Genomic DNA, 23,630 nt, shown 5'->3' on the forward strand with positions numbered 1-23,630 from the left:
GCTAAAATTGTTAAAATTTCTTCGCTACCCTTCCCACGCATTCGGGATATCCGTGCCTTTTAGGCCATCTGGGGTTTTACAGAGATTCATTCAGATTTTTCTAAAGTTGCTCGACCCTTAACCAATCTCCTACTTAAGGATGCAGATTCGATTTCAATTTCAATTGCAAACAAGCTTTTGATACTCTAAAACCGCCTCGACTACCGCCCTATCATTCAACCCCCGATTGGTCTCAACCATTCAAACGATGTGGTGACGCTTAGCGACTTTGCTATTGGTGCCGTATTAGGCCAACGACGCGGACGACAAACCCGTTGTCATTTACTACGCTTAGTAAAACTCTTAACGACGCCAACGAATTATACCACAACCGAGAAAGAGTTCCTAGCTGTTGTCTATGCTTTGGATAAGTTTCGGGCCTCCTACCTAGTTGGAACATCGACCATAGTATATATCCATTATGCCGCAATTCCGTACTTATACCGCGAAAAAGGACGAAAACAACGATTGTTCCACGGATCCTTCTCTTACAAGAATTCACCCCGAAATCAAAGACAAGAAAGGAACCAAAATGTCATAGCCGACCCATTTATCAAGGCTGGTTGGTGACATCGATAGTGATTCTAAAGCTATCGGTGATTCCTTCCTGCATCTAATACTTGTACTCTATTTTCTCATCCCCATGGTACGCCGGATATCGTTAACTACCTAGTTACCGGGAAGTCCCTCCTTTTGGTCACGCCCCGATCATAAAAAGTTCTTATCCATCAGAAAATATTATTTCGATGAACCCTACCTCTTTAAGTATTGTTCCGACCAACTCATTCGCCGCTGCATTCCCGACCGGGAACACACCGACGCTTTTATCCTTTTGCCATGAACAATCTTATGAGGTCATTTCGAAAAAAAAAACTCAAGCGCCAAGGTGTTACAATGTGGTTTTTATCGCCTACCCTTTTCGCGATGCACACCTAACATTGCGTAGCTTGCATTCGCTGTCAACACCTAGGTCGAAGTTACCAAAACGAAATATGATGCCCCTAAATCCTATATTGATTGTGGAAATTTTTATGTTTGGGGCATTGATTTTATAGGACCCTTCCCTATTTCTCAAGGTTTTCTATACATTTTAGTCAGCTGTAGACTATGTGTCCAAATGGATTGAGGCACTCGCATGTCGCCGAATGACCATAAGACCGCCGTGGAGATTTGTAAAGAAAACATTTTCTCTCGCTTTGGTGTTCCCAAAGCTATCATCGCTGATGGGGTACACATTTTTGTAAAACAAAATTTTTGGGTTTTAATGAAAAAATATGGAGTTACTCACAAGGTTGCTACTCCATACCACCCACAAACGAAAGCCAAGTGGAAGTCTCCAACAGAGATAAAATCTATTCGAGAAAACTGGCAACCCATCAAGAAAGGATCGGTCTTCCGCTATCGGATGCCTTGTGGGCATACCGAACAAAGATTTAAGACACCTATAGGATGTCTCCTTACCGCATTGTTTTTGGAAAACCTTGTCATCCGCCAAATGAACTTGAGCACCGTGCCTTTTGCCATCAAAAGCCCCAATTACAATATCATCGAGGCAAAGAGAAGCTTTAAACCGCAAATTAAATGAGCTGGAGGAGATTCGAGTGATGCTTATGATCTCTCGAAATCCTACAAAGCTAATATGAAAAGAGTGCACAACAAGCACATTTTGGCGTAAGGATTTCAAAATTGGCCAAAAAGTTTTACTGCATAACCCGTGACACACATCTTTCCCCGTAAATTGAAAACACGATGGTCCGGTCCTTTCATCAGGTCACCGTGAAACATTATGGGGCAATCTCTTTGCTTAATCCAAAAGATAACAAGAATTTCAAGTCAATGGACAACGCCAAAAAATTACCACACGAATTACGCCACCGATGTTGAACGGACTCTTCTTCGTAATCCAAAGATACACCGACTAGATGTTTCATTCGGGCGCATTCGATCCTGTTTCTATGAGGGTACGCCATTTTGGTAGCCGGGCCATCTTCTATCTTATGATCTCCAAAGTTCTTTGAGGTGTGTGGTTGCAAGCCGGAACCTTAGTCCATGAAAACTCTTTTTACGAACCGAAAGTATAAATGTCTTCGCGCACCACGAAAGCAAACGCGTTTTTCGGTAAACGATGGGTACCCAAAATTTCACCTCCTTCCTTCTCTTCCCTTTTCTACTCTCTACCTCGCTAATTTCAGCTAATCATTTGGTGTAAGTCTCACTCATCACTTAATAGGAAATGGTCGTAGTTCTTTTGCTCGTAAACGACGCGGCGCTGGGGATGGGCTGGTGTATGCAATGCCAAACACCTTCTCGCCTAGGCCCGACTTCCTATCCGATACTAGCCAGCTTTAAGGTATACTTTTTGTCTAACACCACCTGCGCAGATAATCTTCGCTGTCCGCTACGCTTTCTCCCACGATGGGATTCGCCTTGAGAATCGACGTTAAAAGACTCGATTCGGCCTTGAGGATCCGACGCTAAAAGACTCACCTTGTACATATGTTTATTTTGTTACCTTTTCCTTTGCATTAAGTTTTGCACAAAGGGATTCGTGGTCAAACCTCAAATGTTGCATACTTGGAACACAAACGGCAATGGATTCCACCGCACCAACCCTAGAATTGGTTACTTTGAGTCCCTTTGGGGTTTTGAGGATAGCCGTGATGTAAAAGGCAATATTATTATTCAGAACAAGACGGTCCGTGATGGTACAATCCCCGCCTCTAACCCCATAATACATAGAGGTGAAGCCACACCGGGCTGGATTGGGTTCGCCTCCAGCCGACATGATAGATAGTTGTCTATGATTTAAGATGGTGACTCCCGACATCCAAAGTTTTTCATGTATATCTCCCTTTGTATGTAAATAAAACCCTTACACTTTCCTCCTATAAAAAAAAAAATAAAAATTGTGGCTTCCAAGAATGACTCATATAATTGATAGAATTTTTCGTGCCGATCGTTTTGATATCTCATTCGGCCCAATTCGAGTCCAAACGAAGTCGGGGTACGCATTTAGATTTTTAGGTTTAAATCGCTTTTTAGGCTTGATTTGGGCTTCGAGAAAATTTTTTCGCCCAAAATTTCAAATATCGATTTCTCGGTCCATTTAAACCCAAAATACCCGATCACACGCGGCCACAAATCCACGCTTCGCCTTTCTAAAACCGGATCTTGCTCCCTTCGAATCATCCTCGCACGAGACAGCCCACACTAAAACCGTGTCTCGCCGACCCTCACAGCCCGGATCAAGATTTCCTTCCGCCGATCATCCAAATTCTTCCCCTCATCAATAATCAATAGCCATCCTCCCTCTTAGATCAGCAATGGCTGGAAACAGACGGATTTGTGTGGAAAAAATTTTTGGAAATTTGTTTGAAAACGGATGTTTGCTCCATTCTTTGATCAATAAAATTCACTCTAGAGGATGGGAGAGTTTGTTATATACCAATGGAGGGCTTTATTCTAAGGATTTGGTGATGAAATTCTACGACAATGGAAGCTTTAATGGCTTAACCATTTTTGGATCACCGCCGAGGGTGTGCCCACGAAGTCACACCGGTGTTGCTCTCCTCGATCACGGGCATTCCATTGGGTCGACCACGGATCGACTTCAAGAAGCAAAATTGCGGTACCCACCTGACTTACGACCTAATGCTCGACACGCTTTATCGAGGGAGAGTACAACATCGACGGAAATGCGCAGTATCGCAGCCGGGTGCGACGCGAACCAGCTAGCAGCGACTCAATGGTCGGACCAACGCCATTGGCACCTCGGCCTTCCGACATCAACAAGACCTTCCTCCACCTTCTCCGATCCTTCAGAGCCGAAAAGGGTCACATTTTTTTCACGAATGGAAGCTCCAAAGATGATTCCGAACAATCTTTCCATTCCTTACTAAATTCTCCCAAGATATGGACATCTTTTCGCAGACTACATCACCCAAGTTGGATGGAACTCTCTCATTCTACACCCGAGCGCATATACTCCCCGTGTTTGGCGGCTTTACTTTTATAATAACATGGAAGATCTACCACCGGCCCGTGGTTTCCCGCTGAATGGGTTTACACTACGTATTGGTAACACCCGACACGCCTTTTACGAGCCAACAATGGCTATGGCTCGACCTTCCTCCTCTCTTCACCCGGATCTCCCCATCCAATACATGATAGAGAATGACCTTAATGACTACTCTAGGGAAGATTTTGTCGCCCTCGCTATGGCGATGGCCTTGCCCACGCCAAAGAACGTGCGGGCGGGCCGATGGCCGAGAATTCACTATTCCACTAGCCAAGATGACCATGAATGTGGAACCGCCATGCTATTTATTCTTCAACATCATGGGAGATTGGCATTTTTCCACGGCATCAAAGGAAGCGTGTAAGACATTCCATGCATTGGCCCAAAGAACGCACCACCTTCGGCATTCTACGTAACTAGTAATTGAGAATCTTAAGAAGGCTCGGTCTTTTCGGCAAAGATTACATCACCCTCGCCAGCCACAACATGCAGATAGATAGTGAGGACATACTTCCTCGAAGTTTGCAGCCACCTTCGGATCCGGGTAAAGGTCGACTTTATGTGTCCAACAAACAAGATAATTCGCTCCTTATGATTTCGACATGGACACGCCTCGCAAGGTATCTTAAGAAAGTTCGTTCTTTCCCTAATGATGAAAAAAAAATAGCTCATCTAGACAATGCAAAGAAAAGGAAGTGGAGTGAAGTCCGAAAGCTATGATAGATTGGCGGATGCGAAGGAATGACATTTCTACAGGGACGAGGCAAGGAAGGACTATCCCCAGCCAAGGTCAGCAATGTGAGTTGATGCATGTACATATTTGTTTTATGTTTTGATGTGAAATAAATAAGTGACCTAGCAAAGTGTGCTACTCTAACAAATATTAGCTTCTACTTTTATGATGTATAATATATAGTGTGTTACAATAAATTTCTGTGGAAGATGTCACTTTTATTTTTGCTCAAAAGCCTCTCGTATACTCTTTCTTCCTCTTAACACTTTGAGGACACAAAGGTCCGACCGTTTTGGGGGTGGTGAGAACCTTTTGCAAAAATTAGGCATGCATAGTTGTATATAGTTACTTAATGTCTAAATAAACGATTTAGTGACAAATTCTCGCTTCTCTTTCTATGATGAAAATATTTAGAAATCTCACCATAGCATCAAAATTAGGACTTGTCCTTAGAAACTTAATTTAATACGATGCAATAGTTTTACATCTTTTCATGAGCATTCACGATCGACTATCATTAAATGTACACAAAGAAGTTTACGGGGGACCCACGGTTAGACAACTTAGTTTCCATATCCCGTAAGAATCTAACCAAAAGCCTCAAAATGTGTGATATATGAGTAATGACACGAGGAGTAGTTCTTCCTAATAGAGAAGTTCACACGCCTACTTACTTGATCACTACCCAAATCCTAGGCGCAGAATTTAGGCCTTCTTTGGATCGATATAGCCAAAAAATTCACACCTATAAAAAAAAATCATCGCTAGTCGCCCCATTCAACCTTTCATTAATCCTTTCTACTTCACCAATAAAATCATTACCCATCTAGTAACCACAAATAAATAAGCCTACCTAGATGATGAAAGTATGAGAAATAGGATGAAGTGCAGAAAATGAAAGAGAAAAACCTTGTCACAAATCAAAATCAGTTACCTGTTTCAAAAGAAAAGAAAAAGAAAATAGAAATATGTTTCCAAAAATCAAAAGAAATATCAAGGTTAGAATTTCCCCCAAAGATCAAATCAAAAGGGAATACAAAAGCTTGAAAAATCCAAGTATGGAAACCATGTTGGAAGCAGGAAAGAAAAAAAGGGTTTCTCTAGTATGAATATCTCGAAGACCTTTTTCTCTCATACTTATCATTTTTGAATTTTCCATTCCAATTTTTTTTACACTACCACCTAAGCCCCATAACACCTAATAAAGACCTCTAGCTCAATTAGGAATAGGGTAGTATGATAATAAGTAGTAGTTGTGACTTCTAATTCTCGCTCCTCCGACCGCCATTGAGTATGTGAGGAAACGTGTGCCCACCGCGACACTGGGAGATAGCAAGGCTCGAGTGTAAAAATAAGAGAGAAATTGTGTTTCACACATACCTGTAAGAACCTACTTAAGGACGCTTATCCAAAGGATCCAAACGCCCCTGCCAGACATTTCATTATTAGATCATCGCGATGCATGCTCATACGTAGATGTTTCGATTATTGTATGTATATTAACTTGAATTTCGAAAGAATAAAATCCTTGTTTCCCTTTGCTAGTGAGATGTCTAGATACCTGAGATTAATTAAAGAAACAAGCCTTTTGTTATCGAAGTCATTGTAGTATAAAATGAAGTTTGTGAGTATCTTCTCTAGAAAACTCTCACGAGGTTATAACTCGGCCCACTAGGGAATTCCTAGTGGTTCAAGGCCTTGTTGCATCTGGGTCAATGCAACCGCGACTCTGAAATGAGACTTAGCTTTAGACAACACATTTTTATCACTTATCGCTTTATCGTCTCTTCTTTGCTTGAGGACAAGCAAAGTGTCAAGGGGGGTGGTGTGATAAGCACCCAAAACCGTAATATTAAACCCCCGAGACATAGCATTTTGGTCGATTATGTGTTTAATAATCATGTAATAATTATATTTTCGTACTTTTGCGGGTTTTCGCAATTAAAATGAATATAGTGATAAAACATGCATCAAAGTACGTGAATACGAATAATATTTGAGTTTTCCCTCTCGACCCGCGCAAGTCGGGTTTCCAAAAGAATGTAACCGGTCGAACGGGCCACATACGGGCGAAGAAGCGAAAATTTCCGATGCTCAAATTGATAAATCTAGGTGCCGACGCGTTGGCTAGTGAAGCCGCCAAGTACAAGAATAATGAATATTGGAATTCCCGCCAATCCCCGTAAAGCCCAACAAAGCCCCGACTAGAGCCGGTTTCCAAAAGAACGTAACCAAAGATAAGACAGCCCACATATAAAGAGGCGAAACTTCCGGCTCAAATCGGATAAATCTAGGTGCCGACGTTGGCTAGTGAAAGCCGCCATAGTGACCTCGGCTAACGAACTTCTGCGCAAGGACAAAAATAGTAAAACGCCAATTTCGGCCGCCCATCGACACACTAAGTGGACACACTCGCAGCCCGTATGGGCATGATGAGTCAAGATAGGCGGTGGCAAATGATGGTTTCAAATTGATACCATCCGGCAAGAAAAGAAGACACGCACAATTCAAACCGTGGTTTGATTTAACATAAGCTAAAACAAAACCTTAAAATGGCAAAAGGACAAAACTTAAAACAGGTTGAAAACAAAGTTTGGTTTCAACCATTCAATTAGCATAAAACAAAACCTTAAATATTCACGGGTCACTCTTGTATCAGCTATATATATGAAGGGGTCGCCTTCATTATAAGGTCTTCAAAGATATTAATGCTTTAGCTACGCTTAGTTTTTCTTCAAGACTTACCTTCGCCATTTTTATTTCAAAGAAATTAATACGATAGAAGTTATTTTACCCTTTAATAACAATCATTTCTTTTCTTGTTTAATTTCTCATCCCGTGCATTTATTTACTTAATGTATACAAAGAAGTTTTATTATTCCTACTAGGATGATGAGCTAATCCCCTGGGGAGGGTTATGTTCGCATATATGAAAATCGGATTGACTCGTTAATATTCTAGAATCACTACTTAGGAATTAGGCATAGAATTAACATCCGTCCCAAAATGATCGAGATCGCATAAAGTTAGAGTCTTGATGCTCCAGAATAGTCTCAAGACGCGATCTAAAATGTCTCACCACAGCGACTCTCCAGTGTCGACAAAATTCCAATTCGCCCAAATGATGTGAACTTGTGCCGAGCTGAAATAATATACCGTAGATGAGGTATTATCGAAACTCCTTATGCTAGTGAAATGCGACCTAGAGATGTGGGCATGCACTAGGGATCAATATCGACGCCGTCCTAAACGAGACGAATTAGAGATGTAGTGATTTAGTAATAAAACTGTTGAAAAATGATTCTTGCATGAGCATGATTAACTCTCTCCTGTTTCTCTACTTTTGTTTACCTATATATAATCACCGTAGTAATTTATTTTATTTGCATTACCGCTATTTTAATTAAAAAAACCAACTAAAAAGAAACCTAAAAATCCTACTCACTTAAAGTGTAACTCCAGTTGTGAACCTATCCGAGCCCTAAGGTTTGGACGATCCCTTTACTCGACCTATCCTACCAATCCCACGAAGATAACTTGACTAAAACGCATCACTATACTATACGGACGTTGGACTTTGACTTGGACTGACTTGACTTTGGACCTCGGACTTTGGACTGTGGACCTCGGACTTAAGGAAATAAGTAACTAAAACCAATAAACGTGTGTAAATGTGTGTTGTATCAAAGGGACAGAAGGCAGAACAATTGATGTTCAATACAAGAAACATCCGAGAACCTGGCATGAAGTGGCAGCAGTGATGCAGAATGATGTAGAGCCTAAGGACCGGTCAGATGAAATGAAAGGCTTCTTGGAAGGAAGAGAAATAGAAGACCCAAAAGAAAAAAGGAGACTGGAACCGCTAGAAGATACACTATGGTGGATGGGGATTTGTATAGGAAAAATTCTGGAGGACTGTTGCTTCGATGCCTAAACCCAAAGCAAGCCAACAACGTTTTGGCTAAGTTTCACGAAGGAGAATGTGGTAGTCACTCAAGCGGGAAGAACCAACCACAGATCGCCTTTTAAGTCAAGGGTACTATTGGCCACACATGAAAAGAGATTCTACGACATACTCCCAGAAGTGCGTCAAGTGTCAAATGCATGGAAAACTAATTTTCACTCTAGTAGAGCCTCTGCATAACATTTTCAGTCCGTGGCCTTTTGCAATGTGGGGGATGGATGTTGTCGGACCAATGCCTATGGCACAAGGGAAAAAGGCGTTTCATGTTGGTCTCCACAGACTATTTTATAAAATGGGTTGAAGCGGTGGCCCTACAACAAGTTAAGGAGCAACATGTGATAAAGTTCCTATGGGAAAACATTGTGTGCAAATTCGGCCTACCATATAAGATTATAGTTGATAATGGTAGACAGTTCCGCATATCTAAAGTCAAAGCTTTTCTTCAATCTTACGGAATCAAACAAGGTTTTTCAACACCCGGAAACCCAGAAGGTAATGGACAAGCAGAAGCTTCTAACAAGTGTATCTTGGACAATTTGAAACGCAAATTGGAAGATAGGAAAGGACAATGGGCAGACGACCTGTATAGTGTACTCTGGGCGTATAGGACAACACCGTGGAGTTCAACTAAAGAATCACCGTTCGTGTTGTCATATGGTATGGAGGCAGTTATACCACCTAAAATGATCGCCTCGACCACCAAATTGAAAGCGGTGGAGTCAGGCCTTAATGAAGTTATAATTCAAAAAGATCTGGTCTTGGCTAAAGAAATCAGGGTGGTAGCTCGAATGAAATTGATAAACTATCATAGAAGGATCCAGAAAACATACAACAAACACACAAGAGAATGAAAATTCATAGTGGGGGGGACATGGTGCTGCAAAGAGTAATGAGGAACACCAAGGAGTCGAAGGATGGGAAGTTAGGACCGAATTGGGAGGGGTCGTACCTCGTCATTGGTATAGGTCCCAATGGAACTTACAAGCTGAAGTATCCCAATGGACCAGAGATAGACAAATTGTGGAACATAAGGTTATTGAAAAAGTTTTATATGTAATGGATGGTAGCACCTCCTTGAAAGAAGTCTGCGACCTGGACATGTACATATTATCTAGATAAATCGATATATATATATATATATAGGATGTTCAATGTTGATTATCGGAAAAGTGATATGGTGTATTGCAAAGGAGATATAAGAAAAATGATATTATGGTATTGTAAATCGGTTATCAGAACTGGGGCAGATATTAGTTGTCCCGAACACAGTATGGCAACCTGGTCCAAAACAAAATGGGGGCAGATATTAGTTGTCCCGGACTCGGTGTGGTGAACCAGTCCAAAACAAGACTGGGGAAGATATTAGTTGTCCCGGACACGGTATGGCAGACCGGTCCAAAACACAACTGGGGCAAATATTAGTTGTCCCAGACATGGTATGACAAACCAGTCCAAAACAAAACTGGGGTAGATATTAGTTGTCCCGGACACGGTATGGCATATCTGCCCAAAACAAAACGGGGGCAGATATTAGTTGTCCCGAACAAGGTATGGCTAACCGGTCCAAAACACAACTGGGGGCAGATATTAGTTGTCCCCAGACTCGGCATTGGTGTAAGAATATAAACAAGTAGTACGAGTCCATGAAGAGTTGGAATGCAAAATGGGTCAAAGAGATAGTGTTGCAATGTATGTGTAAAAGAAGCACGAAAGGGATAGATATAACGTTAAAGTCATAAAATGAATATGTGTCACGAAAAAAAGTGGGTTCACGGTATGAATTCTGTTGTATTTTCTTTAGCTCCAATCTCTGATAACTACGTCTTAATCAGATTATACGTGGCATACAGATAGTTATCTAACTACCAAATGTGGAAACCAAGGCTAAGTCTCCAACCTTTGTGATAGCTGTGATGCTAAATTTTTGCAGCAAGTTCTGATTTCACTTGGATCCAGGAACATCCGAAGTGTTAGGTGCATCGAAGGGGCTTCATGATGAGCCTAATATTAAGCAAAGCAAGAAATAACAAAATGTAGGTGACATAGTTTTCACCGGTTTCATACATATAGAAACCGCACAAAAACTAGGGGGCATAGCGGGAAACAAGTATAGGCAAACAAGAGACTTAGACATTTAAAGATGTTCAAAGTGGAAACTTAAACAAGCAAAAGAGACCGGCATGCCTGGAATACCAGGAAGTACACAATGGCCAAAATTAGACAATCTAAGTAGAACTCAAAATTCAAAATAAGCATCACGGACAAGAGTCAGCTTCACATGTCTCCATCACGGACAAGGGTCAGCTTCGCATGTCTCCATCACGGACAAGGGTTCCTGGATATCATTGACTGTGGTCAGAGGTTCTGGAACAATATATATCGTGGTGGACAAGTCCGCAAGTGTGTTATCATATGTCTCTTGAGGGATCACGAAGGGGTTTGGAGGAAGTTCGATAGCAACAAGGGATGGCGGAGTGGAATCCATAAGAGAGGGTCTTGGTGCTAGGACTGACTTTTTCGGACCTGTTAATCCTTTGCGGACCTGCTTAACTGCTAAAGTAGTGTGCTCCTCATCTTCTTTCCGATACTCTTCGCAGACACGAGTAATTTCCTTAGAGTACAGCTCCTGAAGTTCAACCTCTCTGTCTTTTAGGCACTTCCTCAATGCTTTATCTTAAGATTTCAAAAGATTTTCCTTTTCAATGCGCAAGGTCTCGATCTCGAGTCGAGCAGCGTCCCTTTCAACAAGGAGCTGGTCACATTTGGCGCGAAGGCCAGGCTTACCATCAACACCGTAGAGCTCCGCCTTCATCCTTCGACCCTGGCTAGCATAGAGGTTGAAAGCACGAACAAGGTGGAGAGAATCCAGAGATGCCTGCAGGCAAAATTAACATAAATAGCAAGCAAAACCATGCGAATGTATAATGAAATGAAGGAAGTCAGAACCGACGATAGCGGATATACACATTGGGTTATACTATAAATTATAATCCTACTAAGGAAGGCATCATAGGGTCTTTGAACGATGGGAGATCGTGATGAAATGAGTAACAGTACACTAGAGGGTTGTTTAAATAACAAAATGGGGTGAGTTGTGCTGCAAAGAGTTTGCTAAAATCAGACTACAGAAAAGAGCTCTGTGACATTGATGAAGGCAGTACAAGTACTTTGGACTTGAAATGGATATCAACTTGGAGTCCACAAGTGTCTGTCGTAAGGATTTGGTTTATATTTTTAAGAAATACTAGTTGCTTCATAGTTATATCCGATTACTAATACTCTTTTGAGTGTTGGGTATTGTTGACATGCAACACCTGTTTCAGCACGAAGCAACTAGCTAACAGCCAATTCTCATGCTACAAAAAGAAATGGAAAGCGAAGTGGCATCCGTCCTAAGAGTTTGGCACTTAATGTGTGTACTAAATACATCTTGATATCTCATGTTCATACTACATATAAATATATGAATTAAGAAAATTGAACTAATCTCGTAGTAAAACTAGAATGGAATGCAACTAACCAACTAGGAATATAAAAGGATTCTTACACGCTCCCGACTTTGATAGAGAGAAGTGTAGTGGTCCGCGGTGAGACCATCAGTGGCATAGCCAAATCAGCTAGGAGGTGAGCCCCGTGAAACATAGTGAAGGCTACATCAGGGTCCTATAAAGCTGAATCTGCAGAAGTAAGAGGACGAGTAGGCAGTTTGACAGAAGAAAGAGGGTGGGCATCATTGACAACTTTAGCTCTATAGCCACCACGATTATTTGTAGAGTCTTTCTCCTTTTCGCGAAGCTGAAGGGGAGACGTGCTTCTGCGAGAAGAATCCAGTAGAGCCAGAGAGGAGCTAGCTTCAGTTCGTGGCCTTTTAGCGAAATTTGGGGCCACGTCAACCCCTTGATCATCACTATCTGAGTCATGATTAACACTGGGGAAAAGCTTGGGAGCTGGGGCAAACTTCATGGTCTTAGTCTGAGACAGGTGTGGATCTATGGCCGGGTGTTCTTCCCACTCACGTAGCGCCGCAAAAGTTTGAATAAAAGGGGGTTCGCTGTCTGACAAAACAGTGTGAGAACATGAAGCACTATCCACTATTATCTTCTTGTGGGGTGGAGCTTGACGGCTCTTAGTTGTATGCTCAGGCGGGACCTCACACCAAGAAGCCACATACTGGAATGGAAGACGGTAGAGGGGGTGCTTGTGCTCCCTAATGCAATATAGACTATCGTCGGAGAGAATAAAATATCCTGTATCTGCGGACAAACTGAGAAATGGATACTGAGCACTCCTTAGATCTCTTGATGCATTGTAGCAATGAAGATATCCCACTTGGTCCACTTTTGGAGTCTGCGTACCAACTTGTGAATTAAGAACAACAAACTAAGACATGGGTAAACTATGAATAACAAAGGGAGTATAGTTATAACTCACCCCCAAAACGGAATTTGGAATAATTCAAACGAACACGAGGTTCAGCTTCTGCAGACTTCCAGTTGCCAGACAAATATAAAGGAAATAATTGCCAATCTTTATCAGAGCCAGGGAAATTTAGAATAAACGACTTCCTACCAGAACGGGAGCAAAATAGTGATAGCCGACGCCCTTAGCTTTGGTGGTTCTCTTCATATAGTAATTTGAAGATAGGTCGCGACAACTAATTTTAGTAGAATTATGTTTGTTGTAAAAATTGGCCGCGAACAAGACTCTCCAGAAGTTGCCAGTCCCTTGACTAGGGGATATACGATAGAAATTGCACACTTCGCGATCAAGGTCAGTTAAAGGAAAGCACAAGCCGGCCGCGATTTGGCCAACTATAGCTACCAGCCGTCCCTTTTGAAAAAAGGGCTAAGTGCGGAAATTAAGTTAACTTGGGTACAAACTCGACTCCAACATCATCAGGGATTTCAAACGCTACACGAACAGCCTCGAGGTCAGGCCGTCTAAGGGTGGCAGCCGGGGGTTCGAGGACTGACTGTTCTGAAGTGGATGGATTTTATTGCAAAAGGGAAAGGGGTGAAAGATCTGCCATGAACTAGTTAATTGACATCCCTATTGACTACAAAAGGGTAAAAATGAGGTGGCGGCTAACAAATACAAAGCCCAATACTAAAAAGACGGCTGCTGGTGATGGAGAATGAGGTTTTGGAGAGAGATATTTTGATAAAAATGAAATAGACAAAGCAAAATTAAAACAATATAATGAAAAGAATAAAAAGGAGAAAGAGGAGCTGATCTAACCTTGAAGCAACTAAGAAGGCTTGAAGAACTTCATTCCCACGCCGGCAAACAAAGAGAGTTCACCAAATGGTGAGAGGGGCAGAAAAAGGTCAGAGGTTGAAGAGACTTAATGGAGTTTGAGAGGGGAAGAAAGATTGAAGAGAGAAGCAAGGTTAGAGTGAAGAAGTACTAGAGGTGGCTCGGGTCCCTAGAGTTTTTCAAAGCAACCTAAGAAAAATCGACACCTGGCTTCTACAGTACAAAGAAAGTCAGTTGGTTGAAAAGCATTTCAGTGTTCTTGGCATCGCAGCCCAGCATGGTCCACGCTCCCAAGAAGGGGCAACTGTTACAGACCGATTCGGGATGATTGGGCCCAAAGGTTCGAAAAAGTCCATGGGCTGATGGGTCATCGCGGACTGGGGTAGGCAGCAAGCCTAAGGCAGAAATAGAGGGGATAGCGCAAAAGGTGAGAGACAGGTGTGCGAAGTCAGAGAAGACACGTGGGTTTATCAGAACCGAGGGATGGAAAGAAGATGAAGGGTAGAGCGCAGACTAGGGGATGAACCAAGTATAAAGAAGGGGGGAACCCTAAAGAGAGGGGGAGGAAAAAATAGGAAGTCTAAGAAAAAGAATTAGGTCACAACATGAGTCAATGCAAGATTGTAAGCATGAATGATTTGATTAGGTCCAAAGTCAGTGCCTTTCACGCAACGGTTGCACTCCTTGCATGAAAAAAAGTTGTGTGTTCTAAACTATATATTTAGTGTTGTTGCCTTGCCCATAGAGTTTTTACATTTTAATCTTGTAGACTGTAGTTATTTGGGCGCTTATGAGGCCAGTGAAGGAGTTTCAGACGGCAGATTGGCGGAGATGTTGTTGCATTGCTTAGGTAGACCAAAGCAAAAGGCCAAAAACAGAATATCAAAGAGGAGGCTCTTGTAGGTTGTAAGCAGCAACTCAATATATGATGAAATTTGAAAGAAAATAATAATAAACACAATAGAGGTATAATGCAATTTTTCGAATTGAGTTTTACAAAACAATGTTGTAATGGTTAGGACTTTGGAGCAATATTTAACCAATGACGTATAGGGAGCAAGTTCAATTTTTATTTTGTTGATATCACATATATTTTTGTTGTGTGACAAATTTTAAAATTGAATTCTGTGTCTGTTGTGACCTATCTTTCTCTCCTCCTCTCATGTTCTATTTATAATCCCTCACCTCTCTCTTAGGCCCTCCACCTGTCCCTCCATCTCTTGGTCCATCGATTGCCGCGTGGAAGGTTCCCGTACGACCCTAAGGTTTTTCCCTTGCTCCTGCTGGGAACGTGTCCCGATGGTACAACTCCAGGTCAGCTATCCCTTCAAGTCGCGGCTTTCCACTGTCGGTTCTCGGTTCTCAGCCTTCATGCTCGACTCCTATGTCCGCGGCCCTTCTAGAATGCCTCCCACCCCACCGTATGTCCTCTTTCTGGTTCCATCATCCGCCGGACCACCGGCCATCATAAATTGGGTCGCTACAATGCCCCCTCTCGAGTCCGCGAACCTCCTGAATGTTCGTGGACTCGAGAACTCATTTATGCCCACCTTTTCTCTTGGCTTATGTTTCACGCTTCCTTATTATTAGTACACGTGTCCCACGCGTGCTTGGTTCAGATCGCCTCGTTTCCCGTTCCTCCACGTGTCGCGATCCTCTGGTTCAACTGACGGCTCCTTGGTTTCCTCTCCCATTCGTTTACCCTTTTAGCCCCCTCGTACTTCAAATTCCACTCGCTCTCTCTCTCCTCCTCATTTACTTCTCACTCTCCTTCTTCTTTCTCACTAGACGCCATTTTTAACTCCCTACTCTCTTCCTTCACTACCCTCTCTCATCCTTGCATTCAGCCCTTTCCCTTTTTAGATTTCTTCTCCCCCTTCCTTTCTCTATACCTTGCTTGCTCAGACGCTCGTTCTTTATGTTGGGTTGACGCATCAGGTTGGTAGTCTTTCCTCTTCTCTTTTGCATTTCTTTTCATGAACTGTTCATCTTCCTTAACTCTCTCCCAATATCGGATTCCCAATCAGAGGGTCCGACTTCCTCGCGATCATATGCGGAGGTGTCCTCTCCTCCGTCAGATCCCACCGCGGCCCCCTCCACAACTGGGAGGCCTTTCAAACTTCCACCGCCTCCCCCACGCTCCCATCGACCTAACCTAGAAGCGATTAGGGTTGGCTATGGTATACAAGATGACATCCTCCTTGAGCACGTGCCTGACGTGACTCACTTTCCCCATTTAGTTCCCCCCAGACCTCGATGTCTCGTGGCCACGGTTGGTCAAATTGTCTCTGGCTTGCAGCTGCCGCTGTCTCTACTAGATGTCGAAGTATGCAACCATTTCAACATTCCCCCTTGCCGCGAACCATTACAACCACCACCATGATCCCCAAATAGTCCTCCACAACATAATTTCTCATTACTATATACGCAAAAGTACCAAAGACGTGAGCGTAGGATACCAGTCCTTCTGTGTCCTTCCCGGTAAACAGTCATTTGTCCTCAAACTCACCACCTCGGACAAAACTTGGCACCACTACCCCCCTGTATGTCTCCGGTAATTTCCTGTCCACAGATATACCCTCTAAAGTGACTCTCAATCATCTCACTTTCCTGCCTCGCGGTGAGTTCGATTTACTACATCTCTTTCTTATGTCGACTGTGCCGCGGACTCACTCATTATCTTTATTTCTCTATTACACAGGTTGGAGGACCGACTTGAAATCCCACTTTTATACCGGCGTGAAGTCCGCGGTCTTTGAGCAGATTCGCAACCTGGGCTCTTCTCAAGCTGAAGTTCTCGGCATAGATCCCTCCCACAGAACCCCCTTATTGACAGACCCCACTCTGCATACTTTGGATAAATACTCTGCTCCATTCTATCGTCCACCGCCCCCCAAAGAACGAAAGCCTCGGCCTTCACCTCCTCCACCATCTGCGTCTGATCCTCCCAAGAGTAAGCCTCACAGTCGCGGCTTCATTCGTAAAACAACCAAGTCTCAGGCCTAGGCTTGTGCTCTAGCGGAGATAGTCAGAAAATCCACTGCTGACCTTCCTTCTCAATCTTGCCGATATACCCCCTCTTCCTTCCGCTCCCTTGTTGACTGGGAAGATCAATATATTCCTCCAACTTCCCCTCCTGCCAGACTCCCCGCCTTCCCCACGGATGTCACCAAGATTAAGTTATATGACAGTGACTCTGACGATGAAGTAACAGAAGTTCTCACCTCTCAAACTGTCCCGGCCTCAACTGGCCCCCTCATGTCCACGGATCCCTCATCTGAAGAGCCCCCACACAAGCGCAGCAGATCCTCTCCTCCTGCAAGACCTTCCGCGGTGTCTCACCCCTCTTCCCAGATGCAGCACCCTAGCAAGGAAACTGCTCGATCTCTCCCAAGGTCCGCGGCTCCAGAAATTTTCTGCCCCACCTTCAAGGTGCGCGGCCATTCTGTCAATGTGGAGGACTCTGCTCTGGAGAATCCTGTTGTGGCCTTAGCCATGTTCTATGGTTCCCATCTCCCCCATGACCTGGCTTATGCAGATATTGGGACCTTTAAACAGCATCGTACCTCCCTCTATGCCGGCTGGGAGAAGGTATGTCCCTCTTTCCCCACCTTCCACTCTCTACTTTATCTATTGTTCTGATTGCTCCTTCATTGCTAGGTGAGCTTGGACATGTCCTACATGATCCGCGGCCTTTTCTCCTCCCTGAATACTGTGGAATCTCTAGAGAAGGAGGTTGGCGGTCCCAATGGACTGAAGGCCACCTGTGCCTGCCTTCAAGCCGATCTAGCAGCTACAAACATGGCCAAACTTTGAGCTGAAGATGAATTAAGGACTACCGAAGCTTCACATCAGGACTTCATAGACGGAGTGAATGACCGCTTGAGCAAGCAATGGGAAGCCCTTGTCCTCCAAGATACCGAGAATACCACCGCCCTCCTTCTGCAACACACTCAAGACATGGAGTAGCTGCGGATAAGCTTCAAAGCTCAAGTCGACAAGCGTGTGGCCAAGAAGCTCGCTGACAAACATGCACATTTGATCAAAGAAGGCCGACTCCTCCCAGAAAAACCTCCCTCTCCCATGTCAGAAGACCCGGTTGTCACGGTCCCAGTTGCCACGGACCAGACTGTTTCTGACTCAGTTGATGTTGCTACTTTCAATCCGCTGCCCGAAGACCCTGTTTGTGAGGCCACCTCTCCGGGCCAAGCCTCGAGTGCTCTCAAACATTCAACCCTCGTTGAAGACCTATTGCCGAACTTAGACTAGCCCCCATGTTGGCTATCTGTCATTTTGCTAGTTGTTTAGTAACTAACTTACCCGACTAAGTGTGCCATTGTTATTTTTCCCTTGTGTGTTTATTTGGTTTGGAACTGTCTTACTCCCCCGCATTATATGTATGGTCCATTTGTTTTAATTATTGTTTTGCCTGAAATGCTGCTATTCATCCCTTTCCATCTCTACTCTCTCTCCACTTGTCAGTGTCTACATTGGGGCCTTCTCTCTTCTTGCCCCCATGTGTGACTCAGGCCTCTCATCCGCGAATATCTCATTTCACTTCGCAGGCACTCATAGACTACGAGGTCCGTTGGGGCAGCTCAACCTGCCGTGGACACGATTTGAACAGTTTGTCTGCAAGGGCTCATCCCCCTGCGGCCTCTCTTTCGGAGTGGCTTCGCCAACTACTGGGCTTCTCTCTTTGCCCCCGGGTGCAGCGTATGCCTTTCTTCCGCGGATGGCTCTCCCTGATCTGCGGCTCTAATTTGATGTGGACCTCTCGTCCTTGAACATCTCTTTCCCTCAAACCGTGTTTAGCCTGACTGCTAAATTTATGCATAAGGGCAAAATTTACTCTCCAAAAGTGTCATTGTATTATATATTTACAAACAGCTCCAGTGTGTCGTTCTGGATTTTCATTACATTCAAACGTAGAATTTTTTTAATATTCTCACATTCCATGACTTTTCTAGCACTTTTCCCTCCGCTGTCCGCAACTTCTAAGTGTCAGCTCCTCCTACGTCAACCACTGTATAGGGCCCCTCCCAATTCGGACCCAGCTTTCCATCATTCTCTCTCTTGGTACTGTGTGTCACTTGTCGCAGCACGGAATCCCATATTCTGAACTGTTGCGGCTTAAGTCACTTGTTATACCGTCTCTGAAGGCCTCGGTGATATTCCTCTAGTCTGATTCGCGCCGCGTCTCTTCTCTCTTCTGCTAAAGTCATATCTACTGCCAGTATGCTCTCATTCAGTCCCATTTCCACCGCTCTTGTCCGTATTGTGGCTGCCACCATTTCCGAGGGAATCACGGCCTCGACTCCATAAGCTAAAGAGAAGGGAGTTTCCCCGGTTGACGTTCGAGGCATTGTCCTGTATGCCCAGAGAACATGACTTAGCTCATCTGCCCACACGCCTTTCTTATCCTCTAGCTTCCTTTTGAGATTGTTCATAATGGTCTTGTTAGAAGATTCTGCTTCACCTTGTATGCTTATAAGAACGCCTGCACTTTGGATTCGGTGAACTGGGTTCCATTGTCCGCAATGATAATATACGGCAACCCAAATCTACAGATGATATTCTCCCATAAGAATTTGATCATATAATTCCTTGACCTATTACAGGGTTACTACCTCGATCCATTTGGTGAAATAGTCTGTGGCCGCCAACATGAATCTCTTTTTTCCGCTAGCCATGGGTAGCGTACCCACTATACCCATTGCCCACATTGCGAAGGACCACGGACTAGACACACTATGTAGTGGTTCTGCTAGCGCAAAGATCATCTGAGCAAATCTCTGACACTTTTCACACCGCTTAGCGTAGTTCACGGCATCCCTCTTCATGTGTGGCCAAAATTAGCCCTGCGTTATCAATCTGTGCGCCGTTGTTCTGCCCGCTGAATGACTTCCATAGTCTCCCCCATGTAACTCCGCCAGCACCTCTATGGCCAACTTCGGCCCGAGACACTTCAACAAAGGCCCATTAAAATTCTTTCGATACAACTCTCCTTCTATTAGTACGTACATCAGAGAAGTCTGCTCCAATCTCTTTTTCTCCTTTTATATATGTCACCACGTCCCAGACAAAAAACTCTTGATGGGCTTAATCCAACCCCCCTCTTCCTCCTCGGCCTGACATATCTCCGCCCCTTCCTCTTCCACTTCCTCTGTACTGGGTTTCTCCAGTCGCTTTATTTTTATCACTCTCTCTCCAGACTCAAGAATTGCAGCAGCCACGTATGTTAAGGCATTGGCATGTCTATTCTCGCCGCGACCCAGATGTATGAACTTGATCTTTGCAAACCTGGCGGCCCTCTTTTGCAGCACTTTCAAATATTTTACCATCCGCGGGCATCACACGGCAAACCCCACATTTGTCTGGCACACTACCAAATTCGAGTCCGAATACACTGTCTGCTCTTTTATCCCCACATCCTCTGCCATTCTCATACCCGCTATTACCGCCTCATACTCTGCCTCATTATTGGATGTCGCGAACCCTAACTTCATGGTTAACTCCATTCTGTTGTTCTCCGGCGTGACCAATACCACTCCTATCCTACTGTAAGCGTCTGTGGCTGACCCGTCAGTGAATACTCTCCACCCATTTCTCCAATCCCAGGGGTCCAACTAGTCCTGCTCAATGATTTTCTTTTGCTCCATGATCATCTCTTCTCCCCAGGTGGGATCCTCCGCTGGAAACTTTGCTAAGAATTCTGCCACCACCTGCGCCTTCTCCGTTGTCCTGATCTGATATTGTTTCTCGTAAGAACTCAACATTACTGCCCATTTCAGCATTCTCCCAGATTTTTTTGCTTTCAATGCTTGCTTTAAAGGCAGATTTGTCACCACCACTACTGAGTGTGCTTAAGTATGGTTTCAACTTCAAGGCAGAGAACACCAATGCCAAGGCATACTTTTCGACTCTACTATATCGGGTCTCGGCATCCAGCAATGTTTTACTTTGGAAGTACACCGGCTTTTCTAACTTACCCACAATTTTGACTAGCACTGAGCTAATTGCATACTCCATGACCTCTAAATACAAGTATAGTTTTTCTCCCTGTTCTGGCCGCGACAGCAGAGGGGCCTTACCTAGATAACTCTTCAACTCCTTGAACGCCTCCTCGCATTCCACGGTCCATTCAAAATCCGGAGTGTTTCTCAGCAACCGATACAATGGCCTACACTTGTCCGACGACTTTGAGATGAACTTATTCAAAGCCGCGACCCTTCCCGCAAGTCTCTGCACCTCTTTGACGTCCTGAGGTGACGACATCTCCACTAAGGCTCTTATCTGCTCGGGATTGGCCTCTATTCCCCGGTAAGTAATTATGTACCCCAGAAACTTCCCCGTAGTAACGCCGAACGTACACTTCTCTGGGTTAAGCTTTAAATTTAATGACCGCAGTATGTTGAACGTCTCTTTCAAACCCTCTAAATGTTCTTCCTCTGACATACTCTTCTTCACCATGTCGTCTATGTAAATCTCAATCCCCTTCCGGATCTTGTTTTCAAACATTTTCTCCCCTAGCAGCTGAAATGTAGCCCCGGTGTTCTTCAATCCAAACGGCATTCTCGTATAGCAATATGTACCGCTTTTCTACCACGGCGTCGTTTTCTCCCCCGATCCGCCCATATATGGCGACCTGGTTATATCCCATTGATGCGTCCATGAAAGAAAATATTTTAAACCCTGCGGTTCTATCCACCAGCTCGTCTACTCGGCAAGGGGGTAGCTGTCTTTAGGACATTCTGAATTCACGTCAGTGAAGTCACATACGTACCTTGCCATTCTTCTTAGGCACCGCGACCACATTTGACAACCAGTCGGTAAACGACACCTCTCGTATTATACCTACCCCCTTCAACTTGGTGACCTCCTCGCGAATTCTTTTGGCATACTTCGGTCTAATGCCTCGCATCTTCTGTCTTATTGGCTTAATGTCTTCCCTCATATGTAACTTATGACATGCGAATTCTGGGTCTAATCCGGTGACCTCCTCAATCGTCCATGCAAACACATCTTTATTGGCAAACAAAAACTGTACTAACTTAACCTTCCATTCCTCAGACAAACTGGAACCTACTGATGTGAACTTCTCCTCGTCGCCTTCCCCTAAATTCACTACTTCTATCTCATCCAAGGTCTTCAGTCCCTCTGTTGACTACGCCGACCCCTCCCCGACGGTGTATTGTAATTGCTATGCCGCCTCTTTCCCCGAACGCTGTCTTTTCCTCCCTCGATCCGCGGATCAATCTCTTCACTGTACTCTGGTGACTGCTTTTGGTTGTCACTTGATCCCTGCGGACCTCATATACCCCGGTAGGAGTAGGGAATCGGATCACTTGGTAGTATGTAGAAGGGACTGCTTTCATCTCGTGAATCCACCTCCTTCCCAGGATGTCATTGTATTGCGAGTCCGCATCCACCACTTTGAACCTCGAGAACACTATAACTGGTCCCGTGGTCACTGGGAGCAGAAGCTCCCCTAAAAGTTCCGTCATGCTTCCATTGAACCCATACAAATTTGTCGGCGAGGGCCTCAACTGCTTCCTTTCTATCTTCATTTCCTCCATTGTCCCTCTAAACAGTAAATCTACCGCACTGCCGCAGTCCACTAACACCCTCTTTACCATGTAATTTCCCATTGCCACTGTGAATCACCAATGCATCCTCATGCGGGGAATCGATGGCCTGAAGGTCTGCGTCGGTGAACATTATGCTTCCCCTTCCATTCGCGAACCAGGAGGTCGCTCGTGAATGTCCTACTAATTCGTGGACCTGCTGTATGCTCGCCGCCCGCCGTATCTTGTCTCGGTGTGCATTGTGGCTCAATATCTCTCCACTGAAGATTACGTTGATCATCCCCAATATCCTCCCCTGGGTCGGTGCTTGCTTTACTTTTTCCTCTTCTGTTATAAACTCCTTCAACAACCCCTTTTCTATCATCCTCTGAATCAACCATCTCAACGTGTAGCAGCCGTCCGTCTCATGGTTATGTATTTGATGATAGGCGCAATAGGGTCTGCCTTGTACCTCCACTGGTTTGGTTCGCGGACCCTCATACCCCTGCAAATTCTAAATCAACGGTAGTATCTCACTCAACGACTTGTTCAGTGGCACTTGTTCTACCTCGCGATAGGACTTTTTGTCTCGACTCTCCCTCCTAGCCTCTTCTCTGCTCCTCTCGGGTCGTGACGAATATCCTCGGTATCCGCTGCCTCCTTTGTCCGAGGACTCATATCGCCGACATCCCTCGCCTTTTTCCAGCGATAATACCGCCTTCCCTGGCCTTCTCACCTCCTTCTACATGGTGTCTTCATACCTGATGTACTTCTCCACCCTCGGGTATAAATCTTGTAATGTTGCAATTTCATTCTTGGCTACCGACTCATGTACCCTCGTTCCCGAGCGCAATCCTCTCTCGAAAGCTATCACTACCGTCCTTTCGTCCAGATTCTCCACTTTCAAGGTCTCCGCCTTGAATCTACACAAGAAGTCCCTCACCGATTCAGCAGACCTTTGTCTTACATTGAACAAGGCTGCAATGTCCACAACACGCTTCTTCTGGTGTATAAAATGGTCAATGAACGCCTGCTCCAACTCCTGAAAGCTAT

At 44.3% G+C, this 23,630-nt stretch overlaps 1 protein-coding gene across 1 annotated transcript; it reads right to left on the reverse strand.

Moving 5' to 3' along the window:
- Positions 1-22,148: 22,148 nt before the first annotated feature.
- On the reverse strand, positions 22,149-22,661 carry LOC147523935 (uncharacterized). Its single transcript, XM_086573018.1, has one exon. The coding sequence runs from the start codon at positions 22,659-22,661 to the stop codon at positions 22,149-22,151; it is 513 nt and encodes a 170-aa protein (XP_086429144.1).
- Between the last annotated feature and the right edge of the window lie 969 nt (positions 22,662-23,630).

The sequence above is a fragment of the Coptis chinensis genome, chromosome 1, assembly GCF_015680905.1.
Source record: "Coptis chinensis isolate HL-2020 chromosome 1, ASM1568090v1, whole genome shotgun sequence".
Classification (NCBI taxonomy): Eukaryota; Viridiplantae; Streptophyta; class Magnoliopsida; order Ranunculales; family Ranunculaceae; genus Coptis; species Coptis chinensis.